Below are 16,461 nucleotides of genomic sequence, written 5' to 3'. Positions count from 1 at the left end.
CTTGGTCTAAGTTAAAATGTTCTTACAGTTGCTGACAAAAAAAAATATTTTATTCTGATGTGTAATTTTCTTCATTGGTCATTCTTAACACATATATAACAATCCTACTGACTTTAGTAGGAATATGTCCAATGTAAGGAAAACAGAGCGTAACACCTATAGAGACTAACGGTGCATCTATAAATCACCGTTATTTCAAGATAACTAGTATTATTTTGAAATAACAATGTGAGCTTCTATACAGCTAGTCCATTATTTCAAAATAATTTTGAAATAACCAATGGCTTATTCCAAAATCTGTAAACCTCATTCTACAAGGAACAACGTCTATTCCAAAATAGCTATTTTGAAATAAGGTGTGTGTAGACGCTCCACTGCTGCTATTTCGAAATAGTCCCTCCCCAAGGCAATTCTAAGTTATTCCTCCCCAGTGCCTCTTGGGACTCTAAATGGAGACAGCACATTTACATTCAGGAAGCCTGTCTCAGACTAATTTTGAGGCTTCCCTGCAGTGTAGACATGCTATTTCGAAATAAGCTATTTTGGAGTAACTAAACTGGAGTAGCTTATTTTGAAATAAGTGTGCAGTGTAGACATACTCTAAGTGAAATGAGAAACAGAGGAGTGTGGGAAGGGCACTGAATCTCTGATTCTAACTGATTCCCACTTGGGTAAATCAGGAGAAACTCCATTGAAGGCAGTAGTCTTAGACTGGTATAAAACTGGTGCAAGTGTCTAGAGATTGTGTGCTAAGGCCCAATGAGTATTATGATGATACTGGTATATTTTAATTAAACTAATGCAAATTAATCTCTGAGCTCTTGTGGAAAAGTCCAATAAGTTGAAGAAAATAATATTTATCTTTAAAAGAACGTAGGCTCTCAATTGGTGTGCAAACTAGATGGGCTCCTAAGCAGGCACCCTATTGTCCATTAATTTTTCATTGTACTTTGGGATGATATGTCTATGTTTATAAGGGGTCACATTCTACTGATCAGTTTTTGACAGGTAGGAATAGGAAGGGAAAGAGAAAGACGGCTCTAGTTTATTGCAGTAGAGTCCACTCATTGCTTATGACTTTCCTCCCTCCCGTCATTTTGTTTGCTTGGTTGTTTTTTACATTCATATCTATCTATCTATCTATCTATCTATCTATCTATCTATCTATCTATCTATCTATCTATCTATCTATCTATCTATCTATCTATGCCATTTAAAATTCTGAAAAAAAATCTCAAGAATGAGTAAAATTACTTGACATTAACAATAAATATCCTTATATTTGCTTAAATTTGTTCTTAAGGTGAACATAGTATCTTGCTGAAGTATTACTTATTAAATGTAAGTTAGTAATATATAAATATACCCTATGTTTGTTAGGAGAGGAGCATCTTAGACCTCAGTCTTACAACTGAGGCTATGTCTAGGCTGCAGGAGTCTTTTGGAAGAAGCTTTTCTGGAAGAGATCTTCCAAAAAAACCTCTTCCAAAAGAGAGCATCCATGCTGTCAACGGACATCAAAAAAGCGATCTGCTTTTTCAAAAAATAGCATCCACACTGAATGGATGCTATCTCACTTGTAAACTGTGATTACTATGGGCAGAATGGCTACCAGGGCACCTGTGCTTTTTCCTCTTTCCTCTTCTTGTGAAAGATCTCCCTCTTCCCTGTCCACACACGCTTTTTTCCCGAAAGAGCTCTTTTGGAAAAAGGCTTCTTCCTTGTAGAAAGAAGTTTACCAATGTCGGAAAACCCCCTCTGTTCTTTTGATTTTCTTTTGAAAGAACGTGATTGCAGTGTGGATGTAATTGAAGTTTAAAAAAAAATCAGATATTTTTCCGAAAAAACTCTGTAGTGTAGACATACCCTGACTCAGCACAGACTGACCTCTGTGATTGTGCTGAACCTACTCGGGATAGGCCCAGGAGTCCTCCCACATAGGGTATGTCTCTACTGCAACATATGCCCATGGCTGACGCACATCAGGGAACACGGTGCTTGAATGTCAATATTGTATTTTAAATTACATCAAGACTTTGCTAACCCATTCTCAAACCTAGGACTCTGCCATCCACACTGCAGTGCACAAACCCAAGTCAAAGTAAACATATTCTAGAGCAGGGGTTGGCAACCTATGTCTCATGAGACAAATATGGCTCAGCCCCATCTTTGCCCCCCTCCCCCCCGCCTCTGCTGCAGCACTCAAGAGCCCATGCTGGCACTCTAGTCTCGCAGCCACCACAAGTTTGGAGTGCAAACTATCTGCAGTGGGAAGGGGCATGTGGGGGGGGGGGGGGAGGAGAAAGCACTGAGGCTCTTTGCCAGATCCAGTTGGCAGGGAAGCAAAGCCAGAAATGGTTGTGTGTGCTGCTGCGTCCCTTTTCCTGGCTGGGGGAACAGCCTTGCAGGGACGCACAGCCTGGAGGCTTTTCCCTTTGCTCCCATTGGCCAGAATCTGGCCAATGAAAGCAGTGGGAGGCCATACCTGAAAGCAGCATGAAAGCAAGTAGCCCTCCCATCACCCATGCCAAGACTCCACATCCCCAGCCCCTCTACTCACCACCACCACTGAGATATCACATCCTCAGCCTATCCTTGCCCCCTCCCCCTTGGCAGATACCGGCTCCTGCACCCTCCCTTGCTCCTACACCTTCCTCCTGGCTAGACACCCTATCCATCCCTAGCCCTCCCTTGCTCCTGCTCCCTTCACCTGGCTATATACCCTACTCCCAAGCTTGCTCCTCCACCCTACCTCCCACCCAGACCTGTGGCACCCACCTCCTGTCCAGATCCTGCATCTCCATCCCTATCCCACTCACTGACAGCCTTGTTCCACACACTTAACCCCTCATTTTTTACCCCACCCCAGAACCTGGGGGGAGGCACAAAATCCACTAACCCTGGAACTCCAGAAGAGTAAATCTGGACTGAGGCCTTGAACCTCAGTCCTCTCTGCCCCTCCCCTCACCATGGGTCTGGAGCACCAGGGAAACGAGGTCTTTTATTTGGAGGCCACATCAGTGAGGGTTGGGGTTTTTTGGAGGGTTTTTTTTTTGCTCCTCACTTTTGTGGTCACCAACTTATTTTTTCTGAGTGTCAGTGGCCCCCGACCCAAAAAAAGGTTTCACACCCTTGCCATAAATAAAGACAATGTTGAAATCTTTTGTGTTGAACATAATATTTTACTTTATTTAAAAATGAAGCCTGGCCAACAAGCCCCCAGTTGAGGCCTAGATCCCATCTGGCTGCAGGGTCATAACACTCCTGCACCCCTCCACACCTTCACCCAGAGCCCATAATACACCTGAACCCCTGCCCTGAGCCACTCATACCTCCACATGGCCAAAATCCTGCACCCCACATCCACAGACTCCTGTACCCCCATATCTCCAGTTCCACGCCATAACACTCCTGCATCCCATACACCCATACCATATGTCCTGAACCCATCATACATCTGAGCCCCCTGTTATGAGTCCTTTATACACCTCAACCCAGATTCCTGCAACCCCTCATGCCCAGTCCTCTGCCATAAGTTTGACAGAAGACAGCCTGAATGCATGCATGAAGTTAGATTTGACCAGTTATGATGTAAACTTCCAAAAATGTATGAAAAGATGCAGCAGCAGGAGTCCCATTAAATAAAGTCTGTGAGTACAATGTTTCATTTATGCTTTTATTAATAATTATGTGAATTATCAATAATATTAAGTTGTATATTTTCAGTCATGCAAATAACCATTCTTATATGGCTCTTTGTTGACCACTTGTTCTGAATTTTGATGTACTTTGGCTCTTTGGTTTGAAAAGGTTGCCGATCCCGGCCCTGGAGTCTCTAGCATTCTCCCCCACAAATGTGGCAATGTGACCGCTCTAGTCCTGGGAGCATCATGCGCTATGGGAAAATTTTACTCCCTGCCCAGTGGGTTACAGGAAGTTTGAAGCAATTCACTTTGCAAAAGCTGATTGGGTCACATTCCATTGCAAACCCAGGAGGCTCTCCGATAGCATGCTTGCAGATCAGAGAATGGGGTTATGGCTGTTGCCATTCACAAAATGGGCAAGGCTTCCATTTTCAATAGTGTGGATTGAAGACTGTTGGGATAGAGAGGACTAAGAAAGTTATCACATGGAATTGGGAGATAGGATTCAAGAGTCATTTGGAAGTAAGTGAAGCAGGGCTACATTTAACTGCAATTAAGCAATAAACCTGGGTCCTAGCTTAACTCAAACTCAGACTATCCAGTTCTACAGTGTCCTAAGACCCTACGTCTCAGCCCTGGGTTAGCTCAAGTGCAGTGTCAACACAAGGTGGGTTAGACTTCAGCTTGGGCTGAAGCATAGAAATATCCTCAACTGTAGGATCAGGGGCTCACACAAATAGATTGCATTAGTTTGGACTATGCAAAATTACCAGTATACTGATCTGAATTCAAGAGGCAACAGTTAGCTGCAAAAAAGTGTACAATTCTAGGGAGACAAAGAAGAGGTTATTGAAGTTACTGTAGTAATGGAAGTATCACTTTTATGTATGTAGAATATTTACTTTTTATGAACATTAAGTTCTTTTCCCTTTAGAGTAACAGATTAGGCCTTGACCAACATATTATTTCTGGAACTCTGGAATCCAGGGGCGGCCCTAGACTAGCTGCCAGCAACTGGCTCCCTAGGCGAAACATGCAATTGGCGCCCCCACCTCCAAACCCCTCAATGATATTATGCCACCATTCGGCACCCCATTTAACTTGGCGCCCTAGGCGACCACCTAGTTCACTTATATGGATGGGCCACCCCTGCTGGGATCAGAATGTCCATGAAAAGCTGGACATACACTAATCTATGATCAAAAGCCGGATCAAATGCATCTGAGGGTGCTGTGGGAGTTGGCTGATGTGATTGCAGAGTCATTGGCCATTATCTTTGAAAACTCATGGGGATCGGGGGAGATCCCAGCTGATTAGAAAAAGGCAAATGCAGTGCCCATCTTTAAAAAAGGTAAGAAGGACAATCTAGGGAACTACAGACCTGTCAGCCACATCTCAATCCTTGGAAAAATCATGGAGAGGATCCTCAAGGAAACCCTTTTGAAGCACTTGGAAGTGAGGAAAGCAATCAGGAATAGTCAAAATGGATTCACCAAGGGCAAGTCATGACTGATCAACCTGATTGCCTTCTAAGATGAGGTAACTGGCTCTGTAAGTATGTGGAAAGCAGAAGATGTGCTATACCTTGACTCTAGGAAAGCTTTTGATACAGTCTCCCATAGTATTCTTGCCAGCACATTAAAGAAGTATGGATTGGATAAATGTACTGTAAGGTGGATAGAAAACTGGCTAGACTGTTGGGCTCAATGAGTAGTGATCAATGGCTTGATGTCTGGTTGACAGTCGGTATCAAGTGGAATGTCCCAAGGGTCAGTTATGGGGCTGGTTTTGTTCAACTTGTAATTAATGACCTGGATGAAGGGATGGATTGCACCCCCAGCAAGCTTGCAGATGACAATAAGGTAGGTAGGAAGTGGTAGATATGCTGGAGTGTAGGGTCCACAGTGACCTAGACAAATTGAAGGATTGGGTCAAAATAAATCTGATGAGATTCAACAAGGACAAATGCAGATTCTTCTGTTCCTGCACTTGGAACAGAAGAATCCTGAGCACAGCTACAGGCTGGGGACCGACTGGGTAAGTAGCAGTTCAGCAGAAAAGGACCTGGGGATTACAGTGGATGAGAAGCTGGATATGAATCAGCAGTGTGCCCTTGTAGCCAAGAAAGCTAATGGCATATTAGGATGCATTAGGAGGAGCATTTACAGCTGATCTAGAGAAGTTATTATTCCTCCCTTATTCAGCATTGGTGAGGCCACATCTGGAGTACTGCATCCAGTTCTGGGCCACCCAGAAAGGATGTGGATGCATTGGAGAGGGTCCAGTGGAGGGCAACCAAAATTATTAGGGTGCTGGAGCACACAACCTATGAGGAAAGGCTGAGGGATTTGGGCTTATTTAGTCTACAGAAGAGAAGAGTGAGGGGGGATTTGATAGCAGCCTTCAATTTCCTGAAGGGAGGTTCCAAAGAAAATGGAGCAAGGTTGTTCTCAGTGGTGACAGGTGACAAAACGAGGAACAATGGTCTCAAGTTACAGTGGGAGAGGTTCCACCAGGTGTACTGGTAGTTCGGAATAGGAAGCCTAGTCCGAACTACCTAGTTCGAGCCCCGTGTAGCCGCGCTGTACGGGGTTCGAACCAGCGGGGTTTTAAAAATGGCGGCTCCCCGCTTATGCAAATGAAGCCCGGGAAATTCAAATCCCGGGCTTCATTTGCAAGTGCGGTATGCCTACATTACCCTGCTAGTTCAAACTAGCGGGGTAGTGTAGACATACCCTTAGTTACTGATTTTCATGATACAAATTAATAAGAGCCTGCTCCCGCAGAAATGTATGCAAGTTCTTAAATATAAATGCATGAATAATGCATACATATTTGTAGGATCTGGGTGTAAGGTGGGTTATTCATTGTGACTTGGTTTGGTAACTGTAAAAAAACGAAGAAGTTATAATTATGGGGCTTTTTAAAAAAAGAAAAAAATGGAAAGTGCACATAGGACTAGAATTTCAGATTATGTAAATCTGCCTCATTCTGTTAACTTCAGCTGAATGTTGCTGATATCTACCTGCTAAGGATTAAGTCTAGAACACTTAAATTATTATTGGTTCTCATTGGAAAGGCTTTTCTAATGAAGCCTTTACTTAGAAGAAAACCAAAGAAAAAACTCTCCATAATTTTTGTGACTTTCCCCCCTATTTTAGACTATGGTTAAAATGTTCTGAAGTCCCTTAACACTAAGGAGATGAAAGTCAATAGGAATTAAGCTACTAAATACCTAAGTCAATTTTGGCAATGGGACTTATACACTTATTCCAGCTCTAATTACTATGTTTACTTTCTATTAACAAATAATTAAATAGTTATCATTGATAATTTAAAAACATAAAAAGATAGCAAAACATCAAAAGAGAGCCTCATGTGTAAAAGTTAATGGAAGACTCCTCCTCTTCCACATGAATAAACATAGGGAGGAGAATGAACAGAAACAGAGGAACAGATATGGAATGGGGACCCAGAATTCAAGAATGGAGGCACAAAAGGATTAAGAGATAGAAAACAGAATATGGCCAGTATAAAATCCTAGTGCCTTAGTGTTCCACCATAGGACATTAGTGGCTAGAGTCTTCTGTGAATATGTTTGACCTTAACTTATTAATTTTGGCAAGTCATACACGTCTGCCCGATGAAAGCAGTAAATCCCTCAGAGGCAAGATTTTTCAGTTAATACCATGGCATTCAGTAGAACCTATGTCTAGATCTGGAGCAAATACAGGGGGCATGGAAATGCTAAAATGCTTCATAAATCTAACAATAGTTGGTTAAAACATAGGTTTTACCTAAGGCCATTACTAAGATGCCTTTTTCTTTACTACTAATGAAAAGATAAACATAAAAGTTATTACCTGGTTGTCAGACAGCCACAAAGCTGCAAGCTCTTTAAGCTTAGTAAAAGTGAATGGTAAATTCTTCAGTCTGTAAAGAACAATATTGGAACAACATCAATGTCCCATGCATGCAGTAGCCTCCTTTAAAGAGACACTGTCAAGATTTTTATATAAAGTATTTCATCTGGGTCATAATAAAATTGGTGGCATTTTTATTTTCTTTTGTTTTTAAGAAAGATTTTTTATAAAGGCAATTCTCATTGACTTTGCATTGAAAAGCTAAAGCCACATTTCAAGCCTAAACAAACTAACAAAATTCCTTTGAGACATTAAAGAATAATGGTGTGTTATTGTTAACATATGAATTGATAACTTCGTGAATAATTTCCCCCTTGCCCAATAAAAACTTATTATTCCCACTTGTGAGCGTCATACAATATCAATAAATATCAGACAACCAAAATACCTCATAATAAAGTATTTCTTGGAAAGTACTTCCATTGAGGGATTTGTTTATAGATACAACATACAATTTAACATTTTAATTTTCTATTAAAACATATTCTACCATATGAAAAACCTTACTGAAGTTACACTATAATAAAGTCATTATGATTTCTCCCATAAGACAAATTGAAATGTAATAACAAATCAAAAGCTCTAAACTGCAGAATATAGCTATATATGCGAACAGATGGTTTCATGTAATATCAGTGTGCTTGGTCTGCTAAGTGTGACCTGCAAAAGAAGAATGGGAATTGGTGAATTTTCTTCCCTGTTCCCTTTTTTGTACAGGTTGAACCCTGTCTAGTCCAGCACTCTCTAGTCTAGCAACATCTGTGGTCTGACATGATTTTAGTTAGCCCTATGTCCACTTATTATAATTGTGACCAAGTTTCCCATGGTCCCATGAAGTTTGTTTACAGCCACCAATACTGGCTCTTTCTTTTCTTTTGGTTTGTTTCTTTATGAGGTATAATAAAGGCCTGAAAGTTTTTGCCCCAGACCTTACAGGAAGACAGACAAGACACCATGAATGTGGATTAATTAGCTTTTATTAAGTAACGTATCTGGGAACTATCTCCCAATAATTCATCCAGGGCAGGTCATCCTTCCTTTGTAATCTGTACCATTTGGTGGAGGGTTCCCATCAGCCCCTCCCTGCCATCTTGTTAACCTTTTCCCTAAACTATTGCTGATAACCTTTCTACAAGTGGAGGGTGATGGGGTAATTAGGGGAATATGGGAAGGAAGGGATTGTCTCCAGAGATTAGAAGACCTAACTCAGCAATGGGCAATGTAGGCTAGTGAGCAGGCTGCATGAGTGGCACTACAACTCTATGGGTCGCAAGATTATCATAACCAAGACTGTCTCCTGTGTTAGTGATAGAAATGTAGCCGTGTTAGTCTGGTCTAGCTGAAACAAAAAACAGCACTATGTAGCACTTTAAAGACTAACAAGATGGTTTATTAGGTGATGAGCTTTCGTGGGCCAGACCCACTTCCTCAGAATTTTCTTCCACTATTTAATCTGAGGAAGTGGGTCTGGCCCACGAAAGCTCATCACCTAATAAACCATCTTGTTAGTCTTTAAAGTGCTACATAGTGCTGTTTTTTGTTCCTGTGATAGGGTACTTTTGCTAACTGCCCTTGCATACCTAGAATTTACCGAGTGTGCCAGTTGAACTGTAGTAGTGTTTTAGTGGATGCAAAGAGAACACATGGCTCTCACAGTCCATGTTGTATGGAATCAGCACACACCTCACTTCACATGCCCTTTATTTATGTGTATGTCACCTTAGTAATACCAGTAGGAAAAAAAACCCTATGTGGATGGAAACCAATGGAACCTGGCAACACTGTGTGAATGGTAAACAAAATGTCTTGCAGGCTACACATAGAACACTGGTTGCCTTCCACTACTCTAACCCCATTCCCCTCCTACTTTAGAAGATGCTTTCTTCTAATTAATCATGTAACTGGATCTCCTATTGAATGATCTCCTCCGGTAGTCACCTGCCACATTGCAATAAAATTAATTTTACAGCCTAACCTACCCTCTAAGTTCTGGAATTGCTGCAAGAAAGGTCAAAAACTCATACTACCCTAGCTAAACTATCAGCGAGGAAAATATTTCTTCCCAGTCCCAAAAAGGTGACTGGACATGATGTCTATAACCAGGCCCCCAAACCTCATAGTACTCTAACACTAAGAGGGGAAAGCCTTTCTTTCCAGTGCAGAATTTATAAGCTCTCCCATTAGGTGCATAGGTTACGATAGACTTAGATTTCATTTGTCTGTCCAACTAATCAAATCACATAGCCCTCCCCTACTAAAGTCCAGGAGGGGCTCTATGGCTAGTTAGTTGCACAGACAGATGTCCAACAAGAAGGGGTAGAAAATAAGTTTTTGCATCAACATTATCACCAGATACAAGGCTATAAGATATTTAGTAAAGACCATACAACAGTCCAAAAGGAAAGATATGTACTTCTGATAATTCATTTTACGTTTTTATTTTAAGAATGCTGGTTTCCTTGTCCACCAAATTAATTAAATTCCAATTTCCGGTGTATAAAATGGCTCTTTGGATGAAAAAGTTATACACTTTAAAATCCAATAATTAGTACCCACAAGAAAGGAAATGATGCCTGAAGTAGCTGAAATTTAGTGTTTACTACTGTGTTATTAGTAAAGTGGATCACGGATTAGTTAATTACTACTTATCCCCGGAATACTGCAGGTGGTGACATATTCCTCATAAAGTAACATGACAGTTCTACAGGAATTAATATAAAGATTCTCAGAGAGAATATCTGAAAATTTTATTCAGAATTTGGCTTCTCTATAAAGAACTAAAATTTATTTTGAATATTCATACACACAAATAATTAAGATTGAAAACCTACTTTGACTTGCACTGTTATGCCTAAATATGTAAAATTGCTCACTATACTGAAACTGAAACTAATTCAGCATGATATCAATTCACGATAACAGCAACGTATGGCCAAATTTTCAAACTCAGAATTGGGTCTATGAAAATTTAGAGGAATCTTTAATTAACAGAATTTAAACCTGTTGTGTCCAACACGCTAGTCGCTAACCACATGTGGTTATTTGGCTGGTTGAGTGTGGCTAGTTGGCTATAGTAGTAGACACTATATTATTTACATTTTCAGAATAATGTTGCTAGTTCGCTACAGCAGTAGCCACTATAGCCCTGGTTGACACTAGGGAGTTATTTAGAAATAGCTCCACTTATTTTGAAATAACAAGCAGAGCATCCAAACTACCAAGCCCATTATTTCAAAATAAGGGGATGGTTATTTCGAAATAACAACTCCTGCTTTCCTTGGGGAAAGTTATTTTGGGAGTTGTTTCAAAATAAGTTATTTTGAAATAATTTCCTAGTGTAGACATGCCCATAGTGGCTACTGCTTCAAAACTGGTTGGACACCATGGATTTAAACCTTCTTCTGAGGCCCCATACAATGCATGCGAGCGTCCTTTAGGCTTCTTTCAGACCCGTTTAAATTCCCTTTTAGCAAAATATAATTAGATACCCCCTTTTATCTTATTTATTGATCTGACTATGGCTCCAGAGAGTACAAGGCAATGCATGCTTATATATGTCAAACTTTGGAGACCACTGCTTTAAAATATTTCATGTTCAGCACCAAAAACTTGAAAGTATGCAAAAGTGTGAGTTATTTTTGAAAAATTAGATCAGAACAATTTGATAGCTATAACAAATATCGTTTAGTTCTATAGTGCATGTATTTTGTGAATTTAATAGTCACAGTTAAGACATAAGAGATGAAAATGGGGGAAAAAATTACAGTATATATTGTATATATCTCTTTGAAACATTATTCATTCTTCCTATTTTATTATCCACTATTGTGAGACTCGGCTTTTCTTTGTGATAACCCTTTGATTTCACAAAATTTGTGACCGTATTTTTGCACTTAAATTGGATCATCAGTGCAAATCGATCATATGAACCTGTTTGATTAATGCGCTCAATCTATTGGTTAGAATTGTTGACAATTCAGATATGAATCAGCAACTGAACTAATACATTTTGCATTTCAACCACACTTCTCAAAATTAAATCCAGAATACTGTCTCAGAAGGGTAGTTCTGTTAGTCTGTATCTACAAAAACAATGAGGAGTCCTGTGGTACCTTAGACACCAAGGGCATATCTACAATAGGAAATTATTTTGAAATAACTCATTTCAAAACAACAACTCCCGAAATAACTATTTTAAAATATCATGTCCACACTACAGAGAAGCCTCGAAATTAGTCCGAGGCAGGCTCTCTTAATGTGGATGCACTACCTTAAGTGTTGCGGGAAGCACTGGGGAGTAATTACTTTGAATGACTCTGGGGAGTAGTTATTTCAAAATAGCAGCGGTGGAGCATCCACAGTACCACTATTTCAAAATAGCTATTTTGAAATAAGCATCATTCCTTGTCGAAAGCAGGAGTTATTACTTTGAAATAACCAGACCCTTATTTCAAAATAATGGTCTTGGTAGTGTGGACACTGCGCTTGTTATTTCAAAACTAGCCAATTAGCCCGTCAGAAGACGGGATTTTCAGGTCTTTCCTCCCCATGGTGCATGGGGAGCGCGGACCCCAAACAGCCGCTTGCGCCACTTGCTTCCATGCAGTGGCCTGGCTTAGCAGCACATAAGTCAGCCGAGTGCCACAGCGGGAGGCAACTGCGCCGCTCAGAGAGAACATCCAGTGTTTCAGCGTTACAGAGTCACAGACATTGGGCTACTATATATATGATAAGGGAAGTTATTTTGAAATACCTCCCTCGTGTAGACCAGGGCTAAAAGATTTATTAGGGTACAATCTCTCACTATAGTTTTTTTAAGATTATGCCCTAACAAATCTGTTAATCTCTAAAATGCCACAGGACTCCTCGCTGTTTTCCCATAATACTGATCACATTTAGCACACTGATTTAAGTTGTGGATGGTGAACTACGCTGGTCAGTGAGAATATTGTTACACGGCAGCTGCAAAAGGATGTAGTTTGTAATGTATATATGGTGTTGGAGTAGACTGATTACTGATGACAGACTATGGGTCAGATCCGCAGCTGCTGTGAATCAGCACAACTCTGCTGATTTCATTGAAACAATGATGATTTCATCTCTACAGAAATGGCTCTATATGCCTACTCCACTGAGCAGAAGAATTGATGGAAAAGTACACTACGCCCATTAAAATCTTAAAGAGTGTTTAATCAGCCTTGCCTCCATTAATCCAGCATTTCTGATGAGAACATCCAAAAAGTATACCAACTGCACAAAGAAGTCTAAAGTCTATAAATGTGCTATTCAACAAAGTGCTTATCTTTCACGCTTAAATGCCTACATTTCTCACTAGACAGTTTGGAAAATTACTTACATAATTGCTTTTTTGTGTAATACCGAGTTAAGGAAAATGTATTTACAATATTAAGTTATCCTAGATGAAAGATGAACTGTTGCATGGATAATTTATGAAAGGGTTACCTAAACTAAATTAACATGTAATTCAAAAGCAAATCACATGGTCCCAAAGCAACTCAGTTCCCTAGATGGGCCTAAATCTCCTCCTGGCGTGTATCAGGCCTGAGTAAACAAACTTTGTGCTGGAGGCATTCTATGGCTATTAGGGCTGTGGGAGTGAGTTGGAATTTGAAAAACAAGCTCCTATGTGATTGCTCCACACCCAGCAGTTCCTGCAAGTAAAGGGTAGAAGTGTGTCTAATGGATCTCTGTAGTCACAAGTGCTAAGGTAGCTGTTCTTCAGAGGTTTTTAATATGTGGGATCATCACATCTTTCACTTCTCTACCACTCTGAGAAGAGGAATCATACCAGTTTCAGTGCATACAAGGTTTTCTGCTCCCTTATTACCTTGTATGGATTCATGTGCAAGTTATTAATCACCAATAGTTAAAATTGCAATCATTTGGAAAACTAACTTATTTAAAGAGTTTAACACAAGTGATAACTGAATTTTTAAAACAGGATATCAGGGTACATCTAGACTACAAGCCTCTTTCAAAAGAGATTGTCTAGCCACCAGGGTTTCAAAAAAGTGATCCGCTTTTTCAAAAGAGAGCACCCTGGCAATCTGAATGCTGTCTTTCGAAAAAGCCCTGTTTGCGTTCAAGAACACCTTTTTTCAAAAGTGCTCTTTCGAAAAAAGGCATTCTTCCTGGTAAAAGTAGATTTACCAATTTCAAAAAACCCGCCGCATTCTTCTGATTTAATTTTGAAAGAACACGACAGCAGTCTAAATGCAAGTGAAGGTTCCCCTATCCCCCCCCCCCGAAAAAAGGCCATTTTAAAAAAAAACCTCAGTAGTCTAGACATACCCTTAGTGCCACTCAGACTGTCTGCATTCAACTTCATATAATTAAACAGAAGAATATATAAATGCAAAATCACAGCCGACACTGAAAGATGTAAAAATGGAAATATTTTAATAAAAACAGGAAGTCATGAAACAATACTTTTCTAAGGTTTAATTTTCATAGTAAAAAATGTTTTCCTGTATGACAGAAGATAAGGAAAAGAATTTCCCTTGCAATTCTTAAGAAATGGAAAAAACTTTCTAATTGTATCCCTAAGTCCCAAACTGTCAGTAAGAAATTAGTCCATATCATATAATAAATTACATATTAGCGACTTATACTATATGAAGGTGTCTCCTTTGTGACTTGGAAAGATTGCATTTAGGATATAGCTATTATTTCCTTACACTGCATGGCTGGTTCTGAACTGATACTTTATTGGTATCATAGAGCATCAGTCTTCAATCATTTATTCAAATTATCATGACAATAGTTACAAAAAATCTGATAATGCATCTGTCTTCCAAAATAAGGAAAACATCATTGGGCATCTTCTAATAATGTAATCAGCATTAAATGAAATACAACATGGAATGAGTGTAAAAATATTTTTCTAAGGAGAAGAGGGACATGTTAATTTTGGTAATTTATGTAGTCCTGATTTTTAATTTCACTTATGTTCAGGAGAATCACGCATTGAATGGTATGTATTCGGTACTAGAGTCTCATTTTGCTCTGTTCTAAATATACAAGCACAAACAACAAACTGTAAACTTACAAAGCCTGTTTGTACCTCTTCTCCAAAGAGACTAAACTTATGTGTGAATCATTTTATACTGAACATTAGCTGGAAGCCTCTATTGTATGAAAAGCTAAGTGCCGTAGAACTGTTAATCTTCTAAATTCATAAATGTACTTATTTTTGGTGACAGTCAAAATAAGTACACCAAATAATGACCAATTTATCTAAAAAAAGAGTGAAAATTAAAACTACTGAGTGTTCTATCCAATTTGACAAAGCAACCTCGAATATTTAAAATCCTTGTTCAGCAAAACATTTCTAGGATATGACGATGACATTATGCAAATTATACCTGTTATCACTCAGATTTAACACTCTCAGCTTCTGCATCTGACCAATCTCATCAGGAAGAAATTCTAGTTTATTAGAGCGCAGGGACATAACTGTTACATTCTTACAGCTTCCAATCTATGATCATAAAAAACAAGAAGTTAGGATTCTCACTTTGCCAAAGTTTCTCAGCACCAATTCTCCTTATCTAAGAGATGGCCTAAATAGGTCTTTCACATTAATGAATGAGATAAAGGCTACTTGTTGTATATCTCTGAGATAATACTTGAGTCCAACAGACATCAGTGGGAGTAGAATCATGTCCTTTATAAATTGTTTTTCAAGTTATAAAGTAACCTATTTGCTATAAACTCTAATGTCACATAGCTTGACTAAAATGCTTTCTATATCATAATGTATTCATTAATAAAATACTCATTTCCAATTCTGGTCTCCCTATTTTACATAGATATTGACATTAACAATCAAGGATATAAGCCCTCAGTTTACAATGTAAAATGACAAACAATATGTATGAGATAAGGTGGATGAGATAACATCTTTTATTGGATCATCTTTTTCAGAAACAAGCTTTTGTTATGTAGCTCTGAGATAATACTTTGAGCCCAACAGACTTCAGTGGGAGCAGAATTTTCTTTGGGTGACATGAAAACAACCTGAAGCAGAACTCTGTGTAAGCTTAAAAGCTTGTCTCTCTCGCCCCCAGAAGTCTGTCCAGTTAAAGATATTAACTCACCTGCCTTAGCTCTCTACATTCCTGGAAGCAACACAGCTACAACAACAGTCCATAGAAACATTAGTAACACATAAGGAACATGTACAAGGTGTAATCTTGGCTGCTGTACACACAGGGTGAAATCCTGCTTGCCTTTCTTGTGTGAGTGATATAATCTCCTCCAATAGAACGAGTGATTAAGGTAAATAGGATTTGGCTTTCCACCAGGATCACTTATAACCCCATTCTGCAGAGTGAAACTTCTATACACCTGCCATAACTTTGTTCAAGTGTAAGGACTGCAAGGTCAGGCCCTTAATGGTAAATATATTTAATTAATATTTTAAAAACAGAATCCGTTTCTCACTTCTCTAGGCAATTCAGACAGAAAATTCTCATCCACAGCTAACGTTCGCAGGTTATGAAGGTAACCAATGGTAGAGGGTAGCGACTCCAGTTCATTACAGCTGCAGTCAAATTCTTCTAACAGAGATAAACTGAAATTTTAAACGTATTTGTTAGATTTTTTAAAAGGTTAAATAACACAAATGAACAGTTTCAAATCTTCACAAGTTTATAATGTCATACACTGAAGAGATAGCATTTATTATTCAGATTCTCACAGAATAAAATGTTGAAGATATAAATGATCATATACACCTAAATATAGTTAAGTATTGGTAATACTACTTACATTGAGATAATTCTATTTATCTAAGGCAAAATTGGCAAGGTATTTTTAAGGATATTATTCTGTCCCATATACTATAATTAGGGCTCTACCAAAGTCCCAGC

The 16,461-nt window shown here is 39.1% G+C and overlaps 1 protein-coding gene across 1 annotated transcript in view; it reads right to left on the bottom strand.

Moving 5' to 3' along the window:
- Positions 1 to 16,461, bottom strand: part of LRRC7 (leucine rich repeat containing 7) — a 399,063-nt gene that overhangs the window by 99,983 nt on the left and 282,619 nt on the right. Inside the window, exons 12-14 of the mRNA XM_075936231.2 lie at positions 16,034 to 16,163; positions 14,953 to 15,068; positions 7,508 to 7,577 (exon numbers count right to left, since the gene is read on the bottom strand). Coding sequence (XP_075792346.2) covers positions 7,508 to 7,577; positions 14,953 to 15,068; positions 16,034 to 16,163 — 316 coding nt within the window. The remainder of the gene's footprint in view (positions 1 to 7,507; positions 7,578 to 14,952; positions 15,069 to 16,033; positions 16,164 to 16,461) is intronic.

This window comes from Pelodiscus sinensis, chromosome 9, assembly GCF_052426305.1.
Source record: "Pelodiscus sinensis isolate ZL-2025 chromosome 9, ASM5242630v1, whole genome shotgun sequence".
NCBI lineage: Eukaryota > Metazoa > Chordata > Testudines > Trionychidae > Pelodiscus > Pelodiscus sinensis.
This window is presented reverse-complemented; position numbering and strand designations above follow the sequence as displayed.